We start from the raw sequence: 17,195 nt of genomic DNA, 5'->3' as shown, positions 1-17,195 counted from the left end.
CCTGAAGCACCACAGTTACATTCTGATTGCAAGTACCGGTACTAACCAGTATGACCAAGACTCATAGCGAAGCGAAGTTTGATCCCAGGTTAAGAGGAGCTGACTTTGAAGCTTGTAACATTTTCTGACCGAAACACAATCGTATTACTTTAAATATTTCTAGATTCGCTGTCAGATTTGTTGCTTTTAAAGTCAGCCATGCTGACGGGAGCTGTCTATCAACTCGGCACAGTACTACAGAGAAAGTGGGTGAGAAGCCGTGCCTGGAGAGGGCTTCCTCGGCTGAGTGGAGAAAATGAAGAAAGAGGAGTAATCTGCTCGGTCTGGTACATTACCCATGAATGAAGTCTGAGCGCATCAGGCGACTCAGAGGATGCACTCTGGCCTTTGGACACAAAGACAGGACATGGCCAGTTGCTTTGTGGCACTTAAATTCTGCAGTTTTGCTTCCACACTCATTCATTCCTCATTCACTTATGTCATTTTGTTCTTTGGACCAGCAACACATCCTCAATGAGTAAGTGACTGTTAGCTACATTAGTGATGGTACTTGTGTGCATTAATAAATGCAAGATTCTGAATGTTTCCTGTCATGTCAGCAGATTCCAATTAAATTAAAGGTAATTTCTTTAGTAACTTTACGGGGGGGGAACGCTTAGTTTATTTCTAAGGTTCATCTGGTTTCTTGAGTTCTTATCTATACATCTCATAAACATTTGATCCATGTTACACTATCCTTCTCCACATTTAGAACAAAGTGAGGATGCCCCAGCTGGCATGGGTGTGCAGTCCATCCACATATATATTCTCATCTTTCAAGTACATTGAGCAGTGTGGTTGACAACAGTTGCTATGTAGGAGACCTATGTAGGGATCTGATTCTAGATCTATATCAGGTGACATTTACTTTTCTATGTTGAGGATTGACAAGAAATGTTCAGTGACTTCTGTATGACTTCTTTATATGCCTTGTGTCATTTATGGTTCAGACACTGATTGTAGTCTACGTTCCTCTATGTGCGCACGGATATCAGGATCTATATAGACCTAACAACAACCTGTTCGATTTGAGATCAAAGTGCACCGATGTGATTTGTCACTCTAAATTATGCAAAATGAGCTGGTGCCACATGTGAATTCAGTTGTGCAAGTACAGTTCTGAAGTTTAAATTAGCAGCAGTGGTTGCTCAATATTCACAGCAACACAAATTTATTTTTACCTCGTTACTCCTTCTTACCTTGGTTTGCCGATTCCACAAGGATTATGGTGTTTTTAGCTCCTTCTCGAAAACGAATATAGGTTTGGATAGTTGAAAGTAGTTGAGTATTAAAAAATGGTGCAAGTGCATTTACCATTGAAATTTTGTATGCATGAAAAATTCCTATTTTGACACGACACTAATGTAGCTGGACCTAGAACGACATTCCTTGATTGCTTTTCAACTCAATCAGCTACATTTTCATTGGACCTATATTGTGTATGTCTTTGGATTTCATTCAAAATTGACTTGAACATATGTTGCAATGTATGAAAGTCCAATATCTATTAAATCATTTAAATCTTGATTAATTTTAATTTTTTTCAGTATGAAGCAATGATTTATATCTTTCCAGGGCTCAGAGCCAAGTAAATGTTTTTTTTTTGCAGCTGTCATAGCAAGTTACACATCAGTTGGCGATGCTGCTTTAATTTAGCTGAGCAGCTTCGCTCTTTTTTTTTTTTAGAGGATTTGATCTGCCTGAAGAACATACACAATTTAAGATAGCGTTCTGCGGTGCAGAACAACTGCAGCACAGACATTTGCTGCAGACAGTATTGTGTGGGACTTGGCAGACACCCCCTGAAGCGTCTTTTGAAAAAAGGTTACCTTGTTTGCCCCTTGAGCTATTTTCGCTCTGCCTCTCTGTCTGGACTCGCCAGTCTGCGAAAATACTCCTCACTAACCTTACCTCCTCGTCTCGCCCTTCCTCTTTTATGTCTGTCATGACATCACCAACTTCAGGTATCCAAAGCAGACGGCAGTAAATGGCATTTCTTTTAATAAGCATTATTAACACACCTGCTTTGCAGCGCATTCCTGATTACACGGTCTAATGGCACGGGCACTTCAAGAAGGATTAGTGTAGCCTGGGGGCCTACACCTGAGCATCGGTCCTGCTCTTTAAAAGCAAACGTCTCCAAATCAAGAGATGGCTGCACAGGAAAAAGCAGTCTGCTGTAAACCTGGGCTGAGAAGTATGTTCACTCGTCTCGTTTACCCTTTTGGAGCAAGGCAGTTATCCACCCTGTTCATCTATTATTTGAGAATCCTAACTTGAAAGAATAATTCTTCCATAAGACAAAATCTTGTCAGTGTAAAAACACTGTAGTTAATATTCCAGTAACGAAAAGAGAATTAAATAGTGTTGCTCTTTCGCGCTCTCTCTCTCTCTCTCTCTCTCTCTCTCTCTCTCTCTGCTTCTTCTCGAAACAGCTGAATTAAAGTTTTCTGATGGTAGGAAACAAAAATAATTGAATTATTGTCCCAAAGATGAAAAGAAAAAAAAAGAACAAATCTTGATTTGACCATGTGTTGTGTAATTCTGTGTTGCCAATGGCTCGCGCCTGCTTTCACTAGATATTTATTTTCTGTTTTTTAACTGACTTGAAGATTCATGACATGGTTGTGTGATGTGCCGTCTCGTCTTGCATCTTCACTGATGTTTTCAAGGTGGACTTTGATTGCATTTTAGAAGAGGGGGTGTTAGCTGAAAGACGTGTCGGGCCACTGCAATAAAGCTCAGAGTCAAAATCCTAATTATGCATTTGTTTCAATACAAATCTGTCTCATTTCAACAGAATGTTGTTCCACCCGGGCTTCAAGAAGGTGGGACTAATGCAAGATTGTGCCACCAACATGCACTGGATTTGCAAAACCACCTATTTGTGTTTTCATCTTTGTGGATATGTGAGGCCTGAGTGAAAACATTTCCCCCGGTATGCCATGTCACATTATACCATGAAGGAATTGTGGGCTGGTGGTCTGGCTTGTTTTTGGTGTTGGCTGACAGAATCAAAGCAATTTTAGAATCAGGCACTTTTATGTTCAAATAAGGAAACCGGAAGTAGCTAAATTTTGCTTGACATGAAATTCTAAAAGCTGTTGAAGTTAGATGGATGAATCTCTGTCCCTACATGAATTCTCCTTTATGAGGCATGTTATATCAGTGTTTATACATTTTGTTAGTGTTCTCAGTTTAAGGTGTAAGCAAATTAACCAAAATGTGGAAGGATATGTCGATATATAGCCAAACTTGCCATACTATTCAAGTATCAACTTACCTGAATGTTTGGGACTGTGATATCGCTTCAGATAAAGGCTGCAGTAGCGCCGTAATCTAAGGTTTTATAGACAGACCGGACTTTTCCTTTCATTCTTTATTTCACTTCAGAAATCTTTTGTTTTCCAATGTATGAGAAAAAACTCTTGAAAGATGCCTTTTTTTAATTTTTTTTGACTCAATGTCTAAGAGGCTAAATACTTACAATTCTAAAAGTGTATCCTACTCTTTCCCCATTTGTTTGGTAGTCCTAGCCTGTCGAGAGATTGCGTGTGTGTTCATGAACTTCCAGGCACAAACAGTGGAGAGGCATTCTAGTCCTCATAATTACAGCCTACGACTTACAAGCAGACAATGGCATGTTGAACGGAGACATTTGCGTAATTATCTCTTGTCATTGAGTGCTTTGGGAGATGCATTTACGTTGACAGACATTATTGTTCACCAGACATTTACACAGTTACAGTATGATTGTACCTGTACCTCCATTTAACCACAAAACAAACAAATGGCAGAATAATTGTTAATATCCCTTAATTAGACGAATGTAGCAATAACACTCTCCGTTCCTGCTGAAAGTAGAAGTATTATCTATCTTCTAGAAAATGTTCTTGAAAAATGTTTGCAAAGAAATTCTATTACACCCAATGTGCAATATATATATATACATACAGTATATGTATCCAAACACAATTGACAACGGCCTGTAAAAACTGGAGGGAGTGCAAGCATAAATGAAGATGACTAATTGTGTTGTTGAGAGCTGCGTGAAAATATTCATTGATAAAATGGTAGCTGAATCGATTGGCTAATGGGTTGGAAATGCTCTTTACTGTAGTAATTGTCAAAGTTAGTAAACTGTGACTCGTTTGAAATATGACGCATATTGTTCCTTAGCACATAATTCACTTACTCACTCACGACAGGTGGTAGATATCCAGATGGCGACTTGAATGTTGCATCTGAAGGACAATTTCCTTTTGGCTATTCATTAGTTCATAAATCAGCGTGTTGTATTTACAGCAAGCAATTACACTTCTATCAATGTAGTCACTTTTGAATGACCTGCCCTGCATAAGTCACGGAGTTCAGCACATGCTGAGTCTTGCCTGCCCTACTTCTACCTTCAATTTGATGAATAATACCGTACATCAATGTGATCCATTGTTCAGATTCAAGGCACTTAAAATGTAATTAAAACTGTATAACATATTATTTTAAATTTCAGACAAGTTAATTAACTTGTCCACGAACACAAGGAACATCTATAGATACTGGACATTTTGTTTTGCTTTTCTAAAAAAAGAAAAGGTCGTAGTTGATATATTTATTTCTCATGCTCAGAACATTGGGCCAATGTTGGAGTGTTCATTTGTTTCATATTTCTGCTAATTAAACATAGAAGTCCCATGTGAGTAGCTCTAATTCAGTGCCCATTGCCGTCACTTGACATTGCGTCATTTTGTCGCTTCGATCCAACTGTTGGGAATAGACAGAAGTGGCTAGTCAACCACCGTTCCCTGTCTCATTTTGCACCCAACTTGCGGGTCTTGGCACACATTGGGTGGTGCTCGGTGATTCATGTGGCGCTGGGTGTCTGAAACCTCCGTCAAACGTCTGGCACATGGCATGTGTGTCATTGTGACCTGTGACGGTAGTGACTCTAAATTACCCTGTAGCTGCTGATTGGTTGTGGAGAAGATGAGGCACAGGTAGGGACCAATCATTGAACAGGAGCAACACTGTTACCAATGTCCCAAACTAGGTTGTTAGGATCATTCTTACAATATCTTGCGTCACCACAGAGGAAATGTTTAATTATTGTCTGCCTAGTTAGAATAATCAACAGCAAAAAAGTTATTGCTCACAAATAAGAAATATTCCACTCATGCTCCCCTTTGTTAATAATCAGTAGTGAGTACTCAGCACTCAGAACCAGTAGGACAGCCAGAAATGGTTTGTGATTGATTCAGCAGATGTCAGTATCCTTCACCGGGTTGCTTTTACCTCAAGAGAGTTAAGTAATGTTGCAAATGTAGAGATGAGCCAATATAATCTGTCTTCCTCCCTTTGCAGAGTAATTATTACGCTAACTTCCAAAAGGGCACATTGCCAGTCTTTTAAAGATGAGACCATTTTGCAATGTCAAATAATTTTTGTCCACTACACTGCCAAAGATTGGGACTAAAGGAAACTCCCAAATGACTGCAGTACGCCTTTCGGACATTAAGAAATCTGCACAGGCTCATCAGGAAATAAAGTGAGTGTCCATACCGTGTGCGCGTGCACAAGACAGAGACTGAGAGTCCGAGTAGATGAAGGAGTTCTATGCCCCTCAGAAGTTCCTCACTTGTATCTGGAACAAAGGCCCATCAAAGATGGGAAATATTGCATTTTGCAAATGTGCAATTACAGTACAAAATTACGTCTGGGACCAAGGTGGCAAGACCTTTTAGTCTGCAGCTCAGTGACCTTGACAGCTAAGCTACCACTAGTGACTCGCCTGCTCTCTGCCTTCCTGCCTCTGTGTCTGTACATATACATTTCTCTCTCTTTCTCTGCCTCTCTCTCTCTTGCCCTCTCTCTCTCTCCCTGCACGTAGAGAGTCCATCTAGCTTGCTGTGGCAGTCAGAATGCACCACTCCATCTCTGCTGCAGCTTGTCCTCTCTTACCTCATGTCTGCTTTTTTCCCAGACGAGCAGGTTTAAAAAGTCAACTGCATATTGAGCCGTCTAGACTGGAACCAGGCAGCACCCAGACACCCCAACCCCCTCCTCCCCTCCCTAACTTGTGAGTTTGTGGCTACGGTCTTAAAAAGGGATGAGGTCCAGGTGACCTTGCCGAGCTCTGTCCCTCATTTATCACACAAAGCACTAAATACGGGTACATATACTACATCCACAATACATAAACACATTGACCACAGTGTAACATTGCACTGAAGTTAGTTGTTGACATGTCGGCTGCATAATAGAGGCATTTTACTGTAATCAAGGACATATTTAATGATGTATACATAATTCATGTGCAGTAAATTGCTTTGTTTCAACTCTTCTGAGTACGTGAAATGATCATTTTCAAAACTTGACGGTTCAGTGCGTCTTTTGCGTTGTACGGTTTTCGCCCTTTAAATGAGACATATTTTCATTGTAATAAATGGCAATAGATAAAGAATGTTCATTTGGGAAACCTGCAGTTGAGTGAGTTTTTGCTCTCCTATTTATGAGCAAACGAAACACCACACTACTCTTGCAAGTATATTATGTTTCTCCTCTCTGCTGATGAGGTGTACTGTGTAGCACCCCAAAGTGTGACATTCCAGTTAAAGCACCGCATGCTAGTTTTCAAGAGGCGTCTCCATCCAGCCAGTGGCCCCCCAGGTAGATGATTCTATCCTCCCTGGTAAACAGCACTGACAGCTTGGTTTTCCAAGAGAACTTTAAACTGGTACAATTAAGATGTCTTTAAATCCCAGCGTCAGCCTTTCAGTCTTGTGTTACCTTGCTTGTGTGTGATTTAATTATTCAGTCATGTAACTTAATGTGGAGGTGTTCGAACAGCGCTTTTGCCCAACAAATCCCACAAGGTTATTTTTGATTATTTCACCTTTGGTTAAAACAAGCGGTGCTTTCTAGCATCACTAATGTTAATTCCCGGTGTGGAGATGAGAAATTGTGATTGTTGAAGCTCACAGAAACAGTGTCCCACTCCACAACCTGTGATGTAGCTTAGCTTCACTGGTAGCTGGAGAGTGAGTTACACCTTTACAGATACTCCTGTCTCTTTCTGATTATCAAATCCTCTCCAAGTTTGTGGAAGAAAACAAAGTAGGAAGCTTGTCATTTTGCAACCAAGGATGTAATGTTTTTTTCATATCAGTTGTAGGATGAAGCAAGACACTACTGGATAGATTCCCATGAAACTTGCTGGATGGGCCAGGGAAGATTTTTTTTACATTTTGATTCACATCCAGATAAAAGGAGCAGATCAAGAAAGTTTTCTTAAATTTTCCCAACATTCTTCAACATTTTTCCTGACTACCTGAAACTAATTACTAAACCAATTTCCTCAAATTTGCATGACCATGAAGCCTAAACAGGCTTGTAGAATCGTTGCTTGGCAAATGTATCCACCCTGAGCCGTATTCTGGCTACTCATTAAAGCAGGGCAGGGTGGGGGGCACCTTGAAAATCTGCTGGACTACACTTGTAATGACAGAGTAGCAATTCTGGATATTTTTCATCTTAAAATTATATATATTTTTTGTAAATGGTGATTTTCTTTATGGTCTATTTTTGACTGGTTTTGAATGATTAGACAAAAAGAGACGACAGACATTGTGTCAGGAGAGAGCTCGCAAATGTGTACCTTGTGCTTCAGCCATCCCTTCTTGGGAGGTGAGGGCTGGAAAACCAGTCAAGGAGCAGATATTGATTACCCTCTAGAGAATGTGCACTAGACAGTTTGAGTACAATATGGGAAGCTACTTAGAAACTCCTAATTTCTTTGATGGTTTATCTTTCTTACGTAGCCTCAATCCTCCCACCCACCTTCATCTCAACTTTCCTTCCTTTTTCCCACCCATACAGCCTTTCTCTTCCTGTCATCCCGAGGCTGCTGGCCTGTCCCTTTGGGAGGTTAAGGGGCACCGTGGGTGAGAGGGCAGTCAGCAGGTTGTGCGGGCACCACGCATGCCTTTTCCCACAATCCACGTCAAATGCTTCTGAACCCTGACCCCAGTGGGTCCTTTTTCTCAAAATCAGTGTGGAGCACAATTCAGGCAGCCAGACCCTATTGAAGACCACACTTTCCATTGGCGGAGAAAAGAATCTCCCCCATTCCAGTTGTGGTCAGTGCCCCCCCCCCCCCCCCTTTGTCTGCTGGTCAAGCAGGGTCGAATGACCAGCCGCCACTATCCAGGACAAGACTTCCGAAAAGCCTATTCAGCGTGCGGTTTGACCCCTGGGTTCCATTGCTGACTCACGGGGATCAAAAGCTGGGAGTCTGGGGGTTCTCTTTCATCATGTTTTGCATCCATTGAGGTTTTTTCTCTTTGACAAATCTAAATATGACTAATGATTTTTGCCTGAGCGTTTCTATGTTTGTATGGCAACGTTTTACAAATGCAGTTCAAATCTTAAAGGCCATTGTGGATGTGTTGTGTAATCTCAGTATAGCCATAATTTGCAATTGATTTATAGAAAACACACGTATAGATGCAGCAACACGGAAAGGAACAATGTGGAGATGTGGTAATGATTACGAACACGAGAAGGTATGCAAGCAGAAAAGTTGGGGGGGGGGGGGGGGGCATCCAGCAACATTAAATTACAAGTATGATTGTTTTTTAGTGTATGAGAGAGTGTGTTTGACAGAGAGCAAATGGGTGTGCAGAGTTTAACTTGGCACATGGTTTAAATCTTTTGCAGGAGGGGAGCACTTTGATTGTAATGCCGTGTGCTGTGTGCTAAAGCAGAGGCCTGCTGCAGATTTCAAGCTGGTCAACTGTCATGGCTGGAGCGTGAAAAGGGGGCCCCAGAGTGAAAGGGATGGAGGGTACTACTCGGGGGTCCCTTGGAGGAGGAGGGGTGGCTTGTAATAGACCTCCTGGGTTCTGAGGGCCCTCTGTGTGGGCTGCTACAGCAAGGTGGAGCCTCTTCACAAGAACAAGCTTGAGGGTAGGTGCTGGTGCATTTGCCCCTTTAGCAGGGAGCATATAGGCCGGGTGCCAGCTCACCCGTTTAAGTTCCACAGACCAGATGTTCCTTATCAAGAAGATCTTGGCCTTTTAATAAATTGAGTTACTGTGAATCTGTAATAAGGCAAGGCAAACATGGACACCTTTCTTCCCCATTGCATGCAGATGTTGTAGCGTCACAAACCTTACTCGGTATCCTACAGATCATCCCCTGGTGAAGGGGCTACGTCCCAGTGACTCCAACCGCAAATTTCTCTCCAGCCTATACAAGAAGAGGATTTTTTTCTTTGCGTTACTCCCAGCCCACACTAATTCCTAACTGTATCATCATTAGGCTAGCAGTCCTTGATTGCTTTTAGAGAGAAGACCCAAAGGGAAATGTATTCTGGGCTGTTACGCTAATACAGACATTATGCCAATGGGTTTATGAATGCTGTTTGACAAATGTCCATATTGCAATTTGCCTGTTATATGCTGAATTCTGAATGTTGCTCATCTGTTAATAGAATGTTCTTATATCATGTAATGACGTGGTTTTTCTAAAAGCTCAATATTATTGATTTCATAACAGTCAATTTATAGAATCACATATTGTCATCACTGAACTATCGCTGATGAAAATGGTTAAATATTACTCAATTATCATGCAGCCCTAATTCCCAGTATTTGGGTTACATTTTAATTTGTGTTCTGCCAACAAACATACATCTGTTGTTGCCACTACCAGAATGGAGACATGAGTCATTTGCCCAGCAGGAGCAGCCAATGTTTTTGGAAGACATCTGATCTGCCGCAAGAAAAATAAAAATAATTGCCCCCGTGCTACTGAAAGGGTCAGGATGTGCAGTCCTGCCTAGATTTACAGGACCTGTGAGGATGGTTGTGATCTGGCAGTGGTCAGCTGCCTTTGAAGAGAAGTGCACCTTAAGTGATTCACTTTGAACCTGTACTCAACTGAGCCTGGGAGACTCACAGTCCCACGAGTGGAACGGGACAGTAAATCTAAAGGCAGCTCAGTTTTGGCACTGTGACGTGGAGACTTAATTGTGAATTTGTTGCCTGTCAAGTCCAACACTTCCATCTCTGTCTTAAAGACCATGAACACAACAACCATTGCACCCAGACACAGTAAACATTTGTTGCATTTCCCCCCCATTCTTTTATATGAAATCAGTGTTTTGTTGGCCTGAAAATGCAAGTTCCCTTTTGTAATGAAAACAGCACCTCTCTGAAAACCATAATGGATATCCTTACTACAATTCCAGCCCTATTCCCATATGTGGATGGGCAGACTGAGAGCAGAAAACAGGCTTGAACTTTCTGGAAATTCTCTTAAGACTTTATTAACACTATTAATTTAGAATCCCTGTTGAAAGGTGACACTGCCAACCACTGGCATGTGTACTATAGTATTTTTGAAAATGTTGCCATCTGAATGCAAAACCTTTTTGCGATGTAAAAAACCAAAGAACTCAGGCCATGTACACACGTAGCTGGGTCTATTTAAAAACCACAAAAAAAAATGCATCCACACGTAACCACATAAGCGTTGTTAAACACATTCATAAGCATACCAAACCAATCAGCGTCGTAGTTCCCCAAATCCTATCCAATCAGAACGCTACATCCCTCTGTCCCCGTCGCAAAACATGAATGACGTCAGGCTTGTTCGTGTGGGCCGACAAGGAGGCAGAATTGCTCATAGACGTAGTTTTGGATTATAAAGTCAACATGTAAGCAATAAGCGATACGTTTTGAAGGCGTCCGTGCTGTTTCTGAATGTAAATACGGGTCGCACACATATGATGTCAGTGACATCATGTCACAGCAGTTTTCGTCGTGGAGTGACGTTACTAAACTTAAAACTCTGTTTACAGATGTCCTCACGCAGTAACCAGAGTTTTCAAAAACCTTCGTTTTTAGTGACAGAAATATAAGGTTTTGTGTGGATGACAGGCCAAACCAAAGAAATATATATTTTTTGGATATACCCTGTTACGTGTGGACATGGCCTCAGTTTTCAGCAAAAATGCTGCAGTGATGCCCCCTGAGAATGCATCTCAGGGGGGCATCATAGGTGGATGTGGTTAACTAAAAAAAAATAAAAAATTCCCACTGAGACTTTTCAAGGGCCAGGTCCAGACAAGAGACAAATCTGGCAAGAGTTCTTTGTGATCCCACCACTGAAATCTGGCTCTCGGTCCTGAAATCTGTTTCTGGGCCAGAACAGAACCGTCTCCCTCAGGGGTTTGCAGCACGATTATCCTCACCAACCAAAAGTGTGTCGGCTTCATAATGGAGAAGTGATGTGTTGCGAAGAACTGTCTCCTTGTTGTGTGGCGTTTGACAGATATTCAACCTGTGTGATTCAGCTCACCTGGTCTTTTGTCAAGACTGCATAAATTGCCAGTCTGGCGCTCCGATGCGTTTTGTATTATTTTGTTATCTGTTATATAGACATTATTCTCGTTATATGTTGTGTTCTGTCTTTTGTTTAGCCAGCATTGAAAGTTAATATCTTTGTGTATTTCGCTCAATCTCCACCGCCATGGTCCACGTTTGAAGTTGTTTGTCACCATTTCTATTAGAACTGCACATGGCTTTTTTTCCTTCTTCTACATTAGTTTCTGGATTAGTTCCAGAGTCCTTTTGTCTCTTGTACTTGGCCCCAATTGCATGATTCTGGCCAGCCCTTTAATTCCTCTAAAACATACTGCAAAAAATAGCAGCCACCCACAGCTCTGTGCCAAAGCATAAAGATGCTGGCTTGACTTGTTGGTGTGAACCAGCACACAGCGCGTTCTTTTTGCTGCTCTGCTTGTTAGCCATCCCTACAAAAGTCAGTGAGTGTCGTAATATCAGAAAGCACGAGTGGTAGTGTCATGTGCCTCACCTACAGCTAATACTTTCACTTAGGAGGTGATCCGGTCGTTATCTACCTAAACTAGGGCTTGCAAACAGAAATTCCCTTCGATGGAAAATGTCAGGCTCCGCGGCCCAAGGTGTTACAGCCCTGCTTAAAAAGGCATTTCACACCTCCCGCAGTTTATGGTGCAAAGTTTGTTTTTTCAGTGCTTCTGTTTTGGGGACCTCCAGGCTCTCTAATGTCTTTAAAGCTCTTAAAGTAAACTGGAAAAGCAAACAAAGGCGTATCTATTATATAGTAAGAGGATCTCTCATTACCCTCCCATTTCAATGCAGTCCAGTCCAGTATCTTGTGACGGATATTTTCACAAGGGCCAACATGTCAAGGGATGGTCTAATTGATTGTCTTGGATATTTCAGGATGCCACTTTCCCCAGTTCCAAGACCCACTAATGCTTCCTTCTCCGGTTTATAGCTTACTGGTGTGGTGAGGTTTTGCCACATGACACTAACGCAGGATACACATGCGGTTACGTTGCATATTAGGACAAGAGCATTGGAGGCCAAGATATTTTTGGCTGCCTTTGTTCTACATCACTTTGTGCACACATGCTCTAAGTAGTCTTTGAATAAAGGATGTTATTTCTGTTGCAAAAGGATCCTTGCTGAGGTTTATCCAAATGAAAAGCCCAAGGCCAAAATCCGTGTTTCTCCAATGAGTGTACTGAGTAAAACCCTCCCTGCTCCCAAGACGAGTTTTTATAGCCGCCTGCAGGAAAGTGGCCTTTGAAGGATGACACATCTGAATCAGCCTTTTATAATCAGCTTCTCTTTAGATTTTGGCTTTTTCAAACATAGCTGAAAGGCAAAATTATATTAAGTGAACATTTCCCCTTCCTTTTATGATTGTATTACTTCAACAGGAAGAGATTTTTGGTATTATTTGATATTATTGAATTTAATTTTGGATATTTTTCTCAGACTTTTGGAGCCTGAAACAACTGCAAGAGCCAGACTTGCACTGAATGTGAAATTGAGAGTTGACAGAGCCGGTCATTTAACTCTCTTGTGTGATACGGATCTGCTACTGGAGTAGATCCAACAAAGCTGCAACTGTTCCATCTGGCTTTGCCGTGAGCCTGCGTGAAACTCTTAAAGCCGATTCTAGATTTCCTAAATTTGTACGTGTGCATGGCACAAGATTATTGAGCCACAGCAAGTCTTTCTGGCAGAGAGATTCCTGAACAGGGCACGTTAACTTAGTGTACCCTGTTGTCTTGGGAGAAGAGCACTTAATTTAAATTGAAAAGACAAACAAACAATTATTATAGGAAACAAAGGATACACATAAAATAATGACAATGATCAACAAGTTTTATTATTGTCATATTAATTTAGCATCTATAATAACGAGAATAGTGGTGTCTACAGTTCTTTGTTTCTATAATGTTCATGATTCGTCAATCAACAAGCTAATATAATTGAAATTTAATGGGATTTTTTTTAAGCTTAACTCAACCTGGTTTCTGGTTTAAATTAAACTAAACACTACTGCAGAACAGGTTATAAATCTGTGGCTATAAATCTGTCATGGGATTTTCTCAGCAGCCACCAGTGACTGGAAGCCGGTTTTTGATATCTCCTCTCTTTTCAGTCTTTCAGTGTGATGCCGACAGTGGCCGTCACGGAATGGGCCATCGTGCAAGTTTTTTTTTTCCTTTCCTTAAAAAAGTGAAAAATTAAATCACTTTTCTTGTAATGCAGAGTCATGGCTCCATCCGCCCACCTCAAAGTGTTGAAACAGGAAATGAATACATCCACGCTCCATATTCCCTCTGTTACATCGCAAAGGTTAACCCCCAAAATTAAGATCCATTTATCTGACAATCAAAACATGATGATTACAATTTTAACCATGGTAAATAAAAATGTGTCCCAGTCTCTTTTTTAAAATTCAGTTCATGTTGAATTTATATTCTAAATCTGTAGTCTCCATTCCTTCTCGCTTTCTCATTTAAATCTAGGGCCTTCTTCACAATAATCAAGAGGGCTAATATTATGGGAATATCATGTATTCAAATTAAATATGCACAGCCTGCCTTTGATAATTAATTCTGCCTCATATAATCTCTAGCTTTTAATCGGTACAGGTACATATTTTGTAACTATTTTAAACATTAAAAACTCTGTTATAACTGTAGCTTAACATCTCATTCTTAGTTTCCAATTTCTTTGATCATAATACTGGTGTCCTGTCTTCCTGCTAAGAAAGTGAAAATGCACAGTAAACTTCATTTGATAACTGCTTACATAATGTTTTTACTACCTTAAGCGGGTCTTTCTGTAACGGTTAAGCAGTAGGCACACTGCAGCAAACCACTCTTCCACCTTGTAATGTTTTTCTGCAGTTCTGGAATCATACAGTCACACCGAAAATAAATAGCAAAGTCATGCGATTCAATTTGCCGCTCCATCAAAAGTACCTGCAAACATTCAAGCCTGTTCCTGGAGAAATCTGCCTTCCTGAGTTTTATGACTCTCCCCTGAACAGAATGCACCGGTGGATAATATTGCTGGCTTCCAGCAGCAGGAATACAGTTAACACCGACATAGGTGATTAAATATTTTCTTTTTTTTTGACACCCTGATGCATACACAAGCCGCTTTCTCCCATGCACAAGGCGAGGTTCGCTGCATGACCTGTCCTAGACGAAGCTACACTGGATGATGGTCATCCTAGCAGCAGTCTGGCAACCAACTTCTTGCATGGCTTACCCTTCCCACAGACTCAGGCTGTTCCTTAAGCAAGCATAAGTGTTCTTAGGAGGACTTAATCTCAGAGGAGCTGGTTTGGGCCGTGCTGTTGACTGTCCGCGTTGATGCGCCCGGCTGTTCGTGGGTCACAGGGTTCCTTTTGTCATGTTACATTGAGACATTTTTTGGCGACCCATCCTGTCCACCTGTTGTATGATTAAATCTGTGGATTGGATGTGCTCTGTCGATGGCATGTGGCCCGTATGAAGGTGTCCCTGCCAACACAGTAATAAATAAATGGGGATTGTGTGGGTATATCAGGCAGCTTGTTTATAATAACCACAAATGCAGAAGACTTATCTCGCCATAGATGGAAGGAATCTGCTGTGCTGTGAGGAACCTCTTGGTGTGTGCTACAATAAGAAGAGAGAAGCGTGAGCCTGCCTCTGCCAGTGCTTTGCCTGTCTGCCATTGCAGGGGGCAGAGTCTTCCAGAAGAGGGCCTTGGCTACAGGCGTGCTGGCGAGCCAGCCGACCAGACAGGCAGCCAGCCGCATCGTCTGCAGTCTGGGTCTGGGGCTCGAGCCCGGACTGGGGCAGCTCAGGTTACCCAGACAGATTTGTTAACACTGTTTGGGTCTACTCGGCTTTCTCGTCAGGCCTCTGAGCCAAACGTGGCTGAGGTGACTTAATCTGTCATTAAACTCACATTACACCCGGACAGAGTGTCGGCTCACGGACGGAGACGCGGCTCGCTCTCCCACTCACGGGCATGGCTGGCTGGATTTAAGCAGACACAAAGAATACACCCCCCCTCGCTCCTCCTCCACATCCTCTTCATGCCACACACTATGGCACAGCTAGACAGCCCAGCATGGTCTAGACAAAAGCAATTTCACTTGAAGTTGAAAAGTCATTGAGTGTGACTGACACCTGTGTGGATTACGGTTGTTTACAGGGGGTGCACGGTTTGCTCTTTTTAGACGGGACTTATTTGGAGGTTTGTCAGCATTTGTTTTATCGCCGATCTCTTGGCTTCTACTAGCAGATAAACATCTGTTTCCCAGTTTATGCCCTTTATCAGTCATTCCATTTGAAAATGAGATTACAATCCTTATTGCAAGAAATCGGGAAAGTCCACACACCGAAAGGACGTATGAAGACTCCATATATTGTAATTTGTTGTCTTCGTGCATTCCTCACCACCATACAAGCAGGGGGGAAATGGCTGAGCTTGATTTGCATCGGGCAAAGGAAAGCGCTTCCGTTACTCTCAGCTTGAACTGGTCTGAAGGACTGACCTCGGTGGAGGTCGTTGCTTCCCTCGGCTGAGATTTGTTTTTACATGACAGCTGCTTTTGTTTCTGCCCTCGACATCAATGAGCCCCGACTGTCGAGAGTTGATCATCAGCTGTTCCAGAGAGCAGTGTCCAGCCAGCAAGGCCCAAACGAAGCACTCTTTCATTTCATTTCCCTTCATTCTATTTTATTATATTGTGTTCATTTATTTCTGAACTTTTGTTTGGTTTTTAAGACTGTTTGGACAGTTTACAAGTCATGCTGTTATCTTTTTGTTTGTGAAGGAAACACTGTATGCATGGAAAACTAATTATGGGATGGGATGATATATTGTGCGCTTGTTTTTTCCCCCCACTTTTTAATGTCCTGTGCATCAGAGGACGAAGTGTGTGGCCTCTTAAAACTGTGATGCAACAGACTCTGAAACAATCCTCCTTTTGAATCAGCTCACCTCAGAGTCTTCATTCAGCTCATCATAATATTCTCCCACAACCGTGGAGATGTTTCACTTATTAAAATCATCCATTGCTTGATATTAAAACCTACAATCTGACACTGACTTAGTTGTTAAATTAAACATTTATAAATTGTGAGAAAATGCTTTCAACTTTAATTAAGGCTTTGTAGGCTTTCAATTTAATGCAATAACTGGTGTGGGTATTTTGAGGCTTTCGGTAGGGAGTACTTAATTGCTTCTGTTAAAGTGTGTGTGTGTGTGTGTGTGTGTGTGTGTGTGTGTGTGTGTGTGTGTGTGTGTGTGTGTGTGCGTGCACCTACAACATGAAGTAGAGTGTAAACCTTTTGGATATTTGGGTACACTATAAAATGCTATAGTCCATTACTTTGAACTGAATATTTCCACCAACCAGATTCTTCATTGTTGCCGGCAGGTCAAGAAGTACTTTGAGCTCGAGCCTCTGGCCAGAGGGAAGCGCTGGATCCTGGAGGGCAGCAGCACGGACAACATGGAGGCAGTGAAGGAGATCTTTGCTCAGTTCATTAGCCTTTTGGAGGACAAGGACACAGATCCTGCAAGGATATGATGCTAATGGCGAGAGACATTAGGACGACGAGGAAGCATCACGTCCTGCTGGAAACAGTGAGCCACTGATATCTGTAGGTAACATCTAGAAAGGGAGATCTTGTTGACTTCAGCCTGTGCCAGAGTGATCAAACCAGTGGCTCTCCACATGTCGGACATGTCCTTAGTCATCCCTGGACACTAACGCATACTATTCACGCACACTGTCACACAACG

The 17,195-nt window shown here is 41.9% G+C and overlaps 1 protein-coding gene across 1 annotated transcript in view; it reads left to right on the top strand.

The window, feature by feature from the left end:
• LOC137915191 (ADP-ribosylation factor-like protein 15) overlaps positions 1–16,980 on the top strand; it is a 64,330-nt gene extending 47,350 nt beyond the window's left edge. The window contains exon 5 of the mRNA XM_068758632.1: positions 16,828–16,980. Coding sequence (XP_068614733.1) covers positions 16,828–16,980 — 153 coding nt within the window. The remainder of the gene's footprint in view (positions 1–16,827) is intronic.
• Positions 16,981–17,195: the final 215 nt, after the last annotated feature.

Source organism: Brachionichthys hirsutus, unplaced genomic scaffold (genome assembly GCF_040956055.1).
Source record: "Brachionichthys hirsutus isolate HB-005 unplaced genomic scaffold, CSIRO-AGI_Bhir_v1 contig_725, whole genome shotgun sequence".
NCBI classification, from domain to species: Eukaryota; Metazoa; Chordata; class Actinopteri; order Lophiiformes; family Brachionichthyidae; genus Brachionichthys; species Brachionichthys hirsutus.
This window is presented reverse-complemented; position numbering and strand designations above follow the sequence as displayed.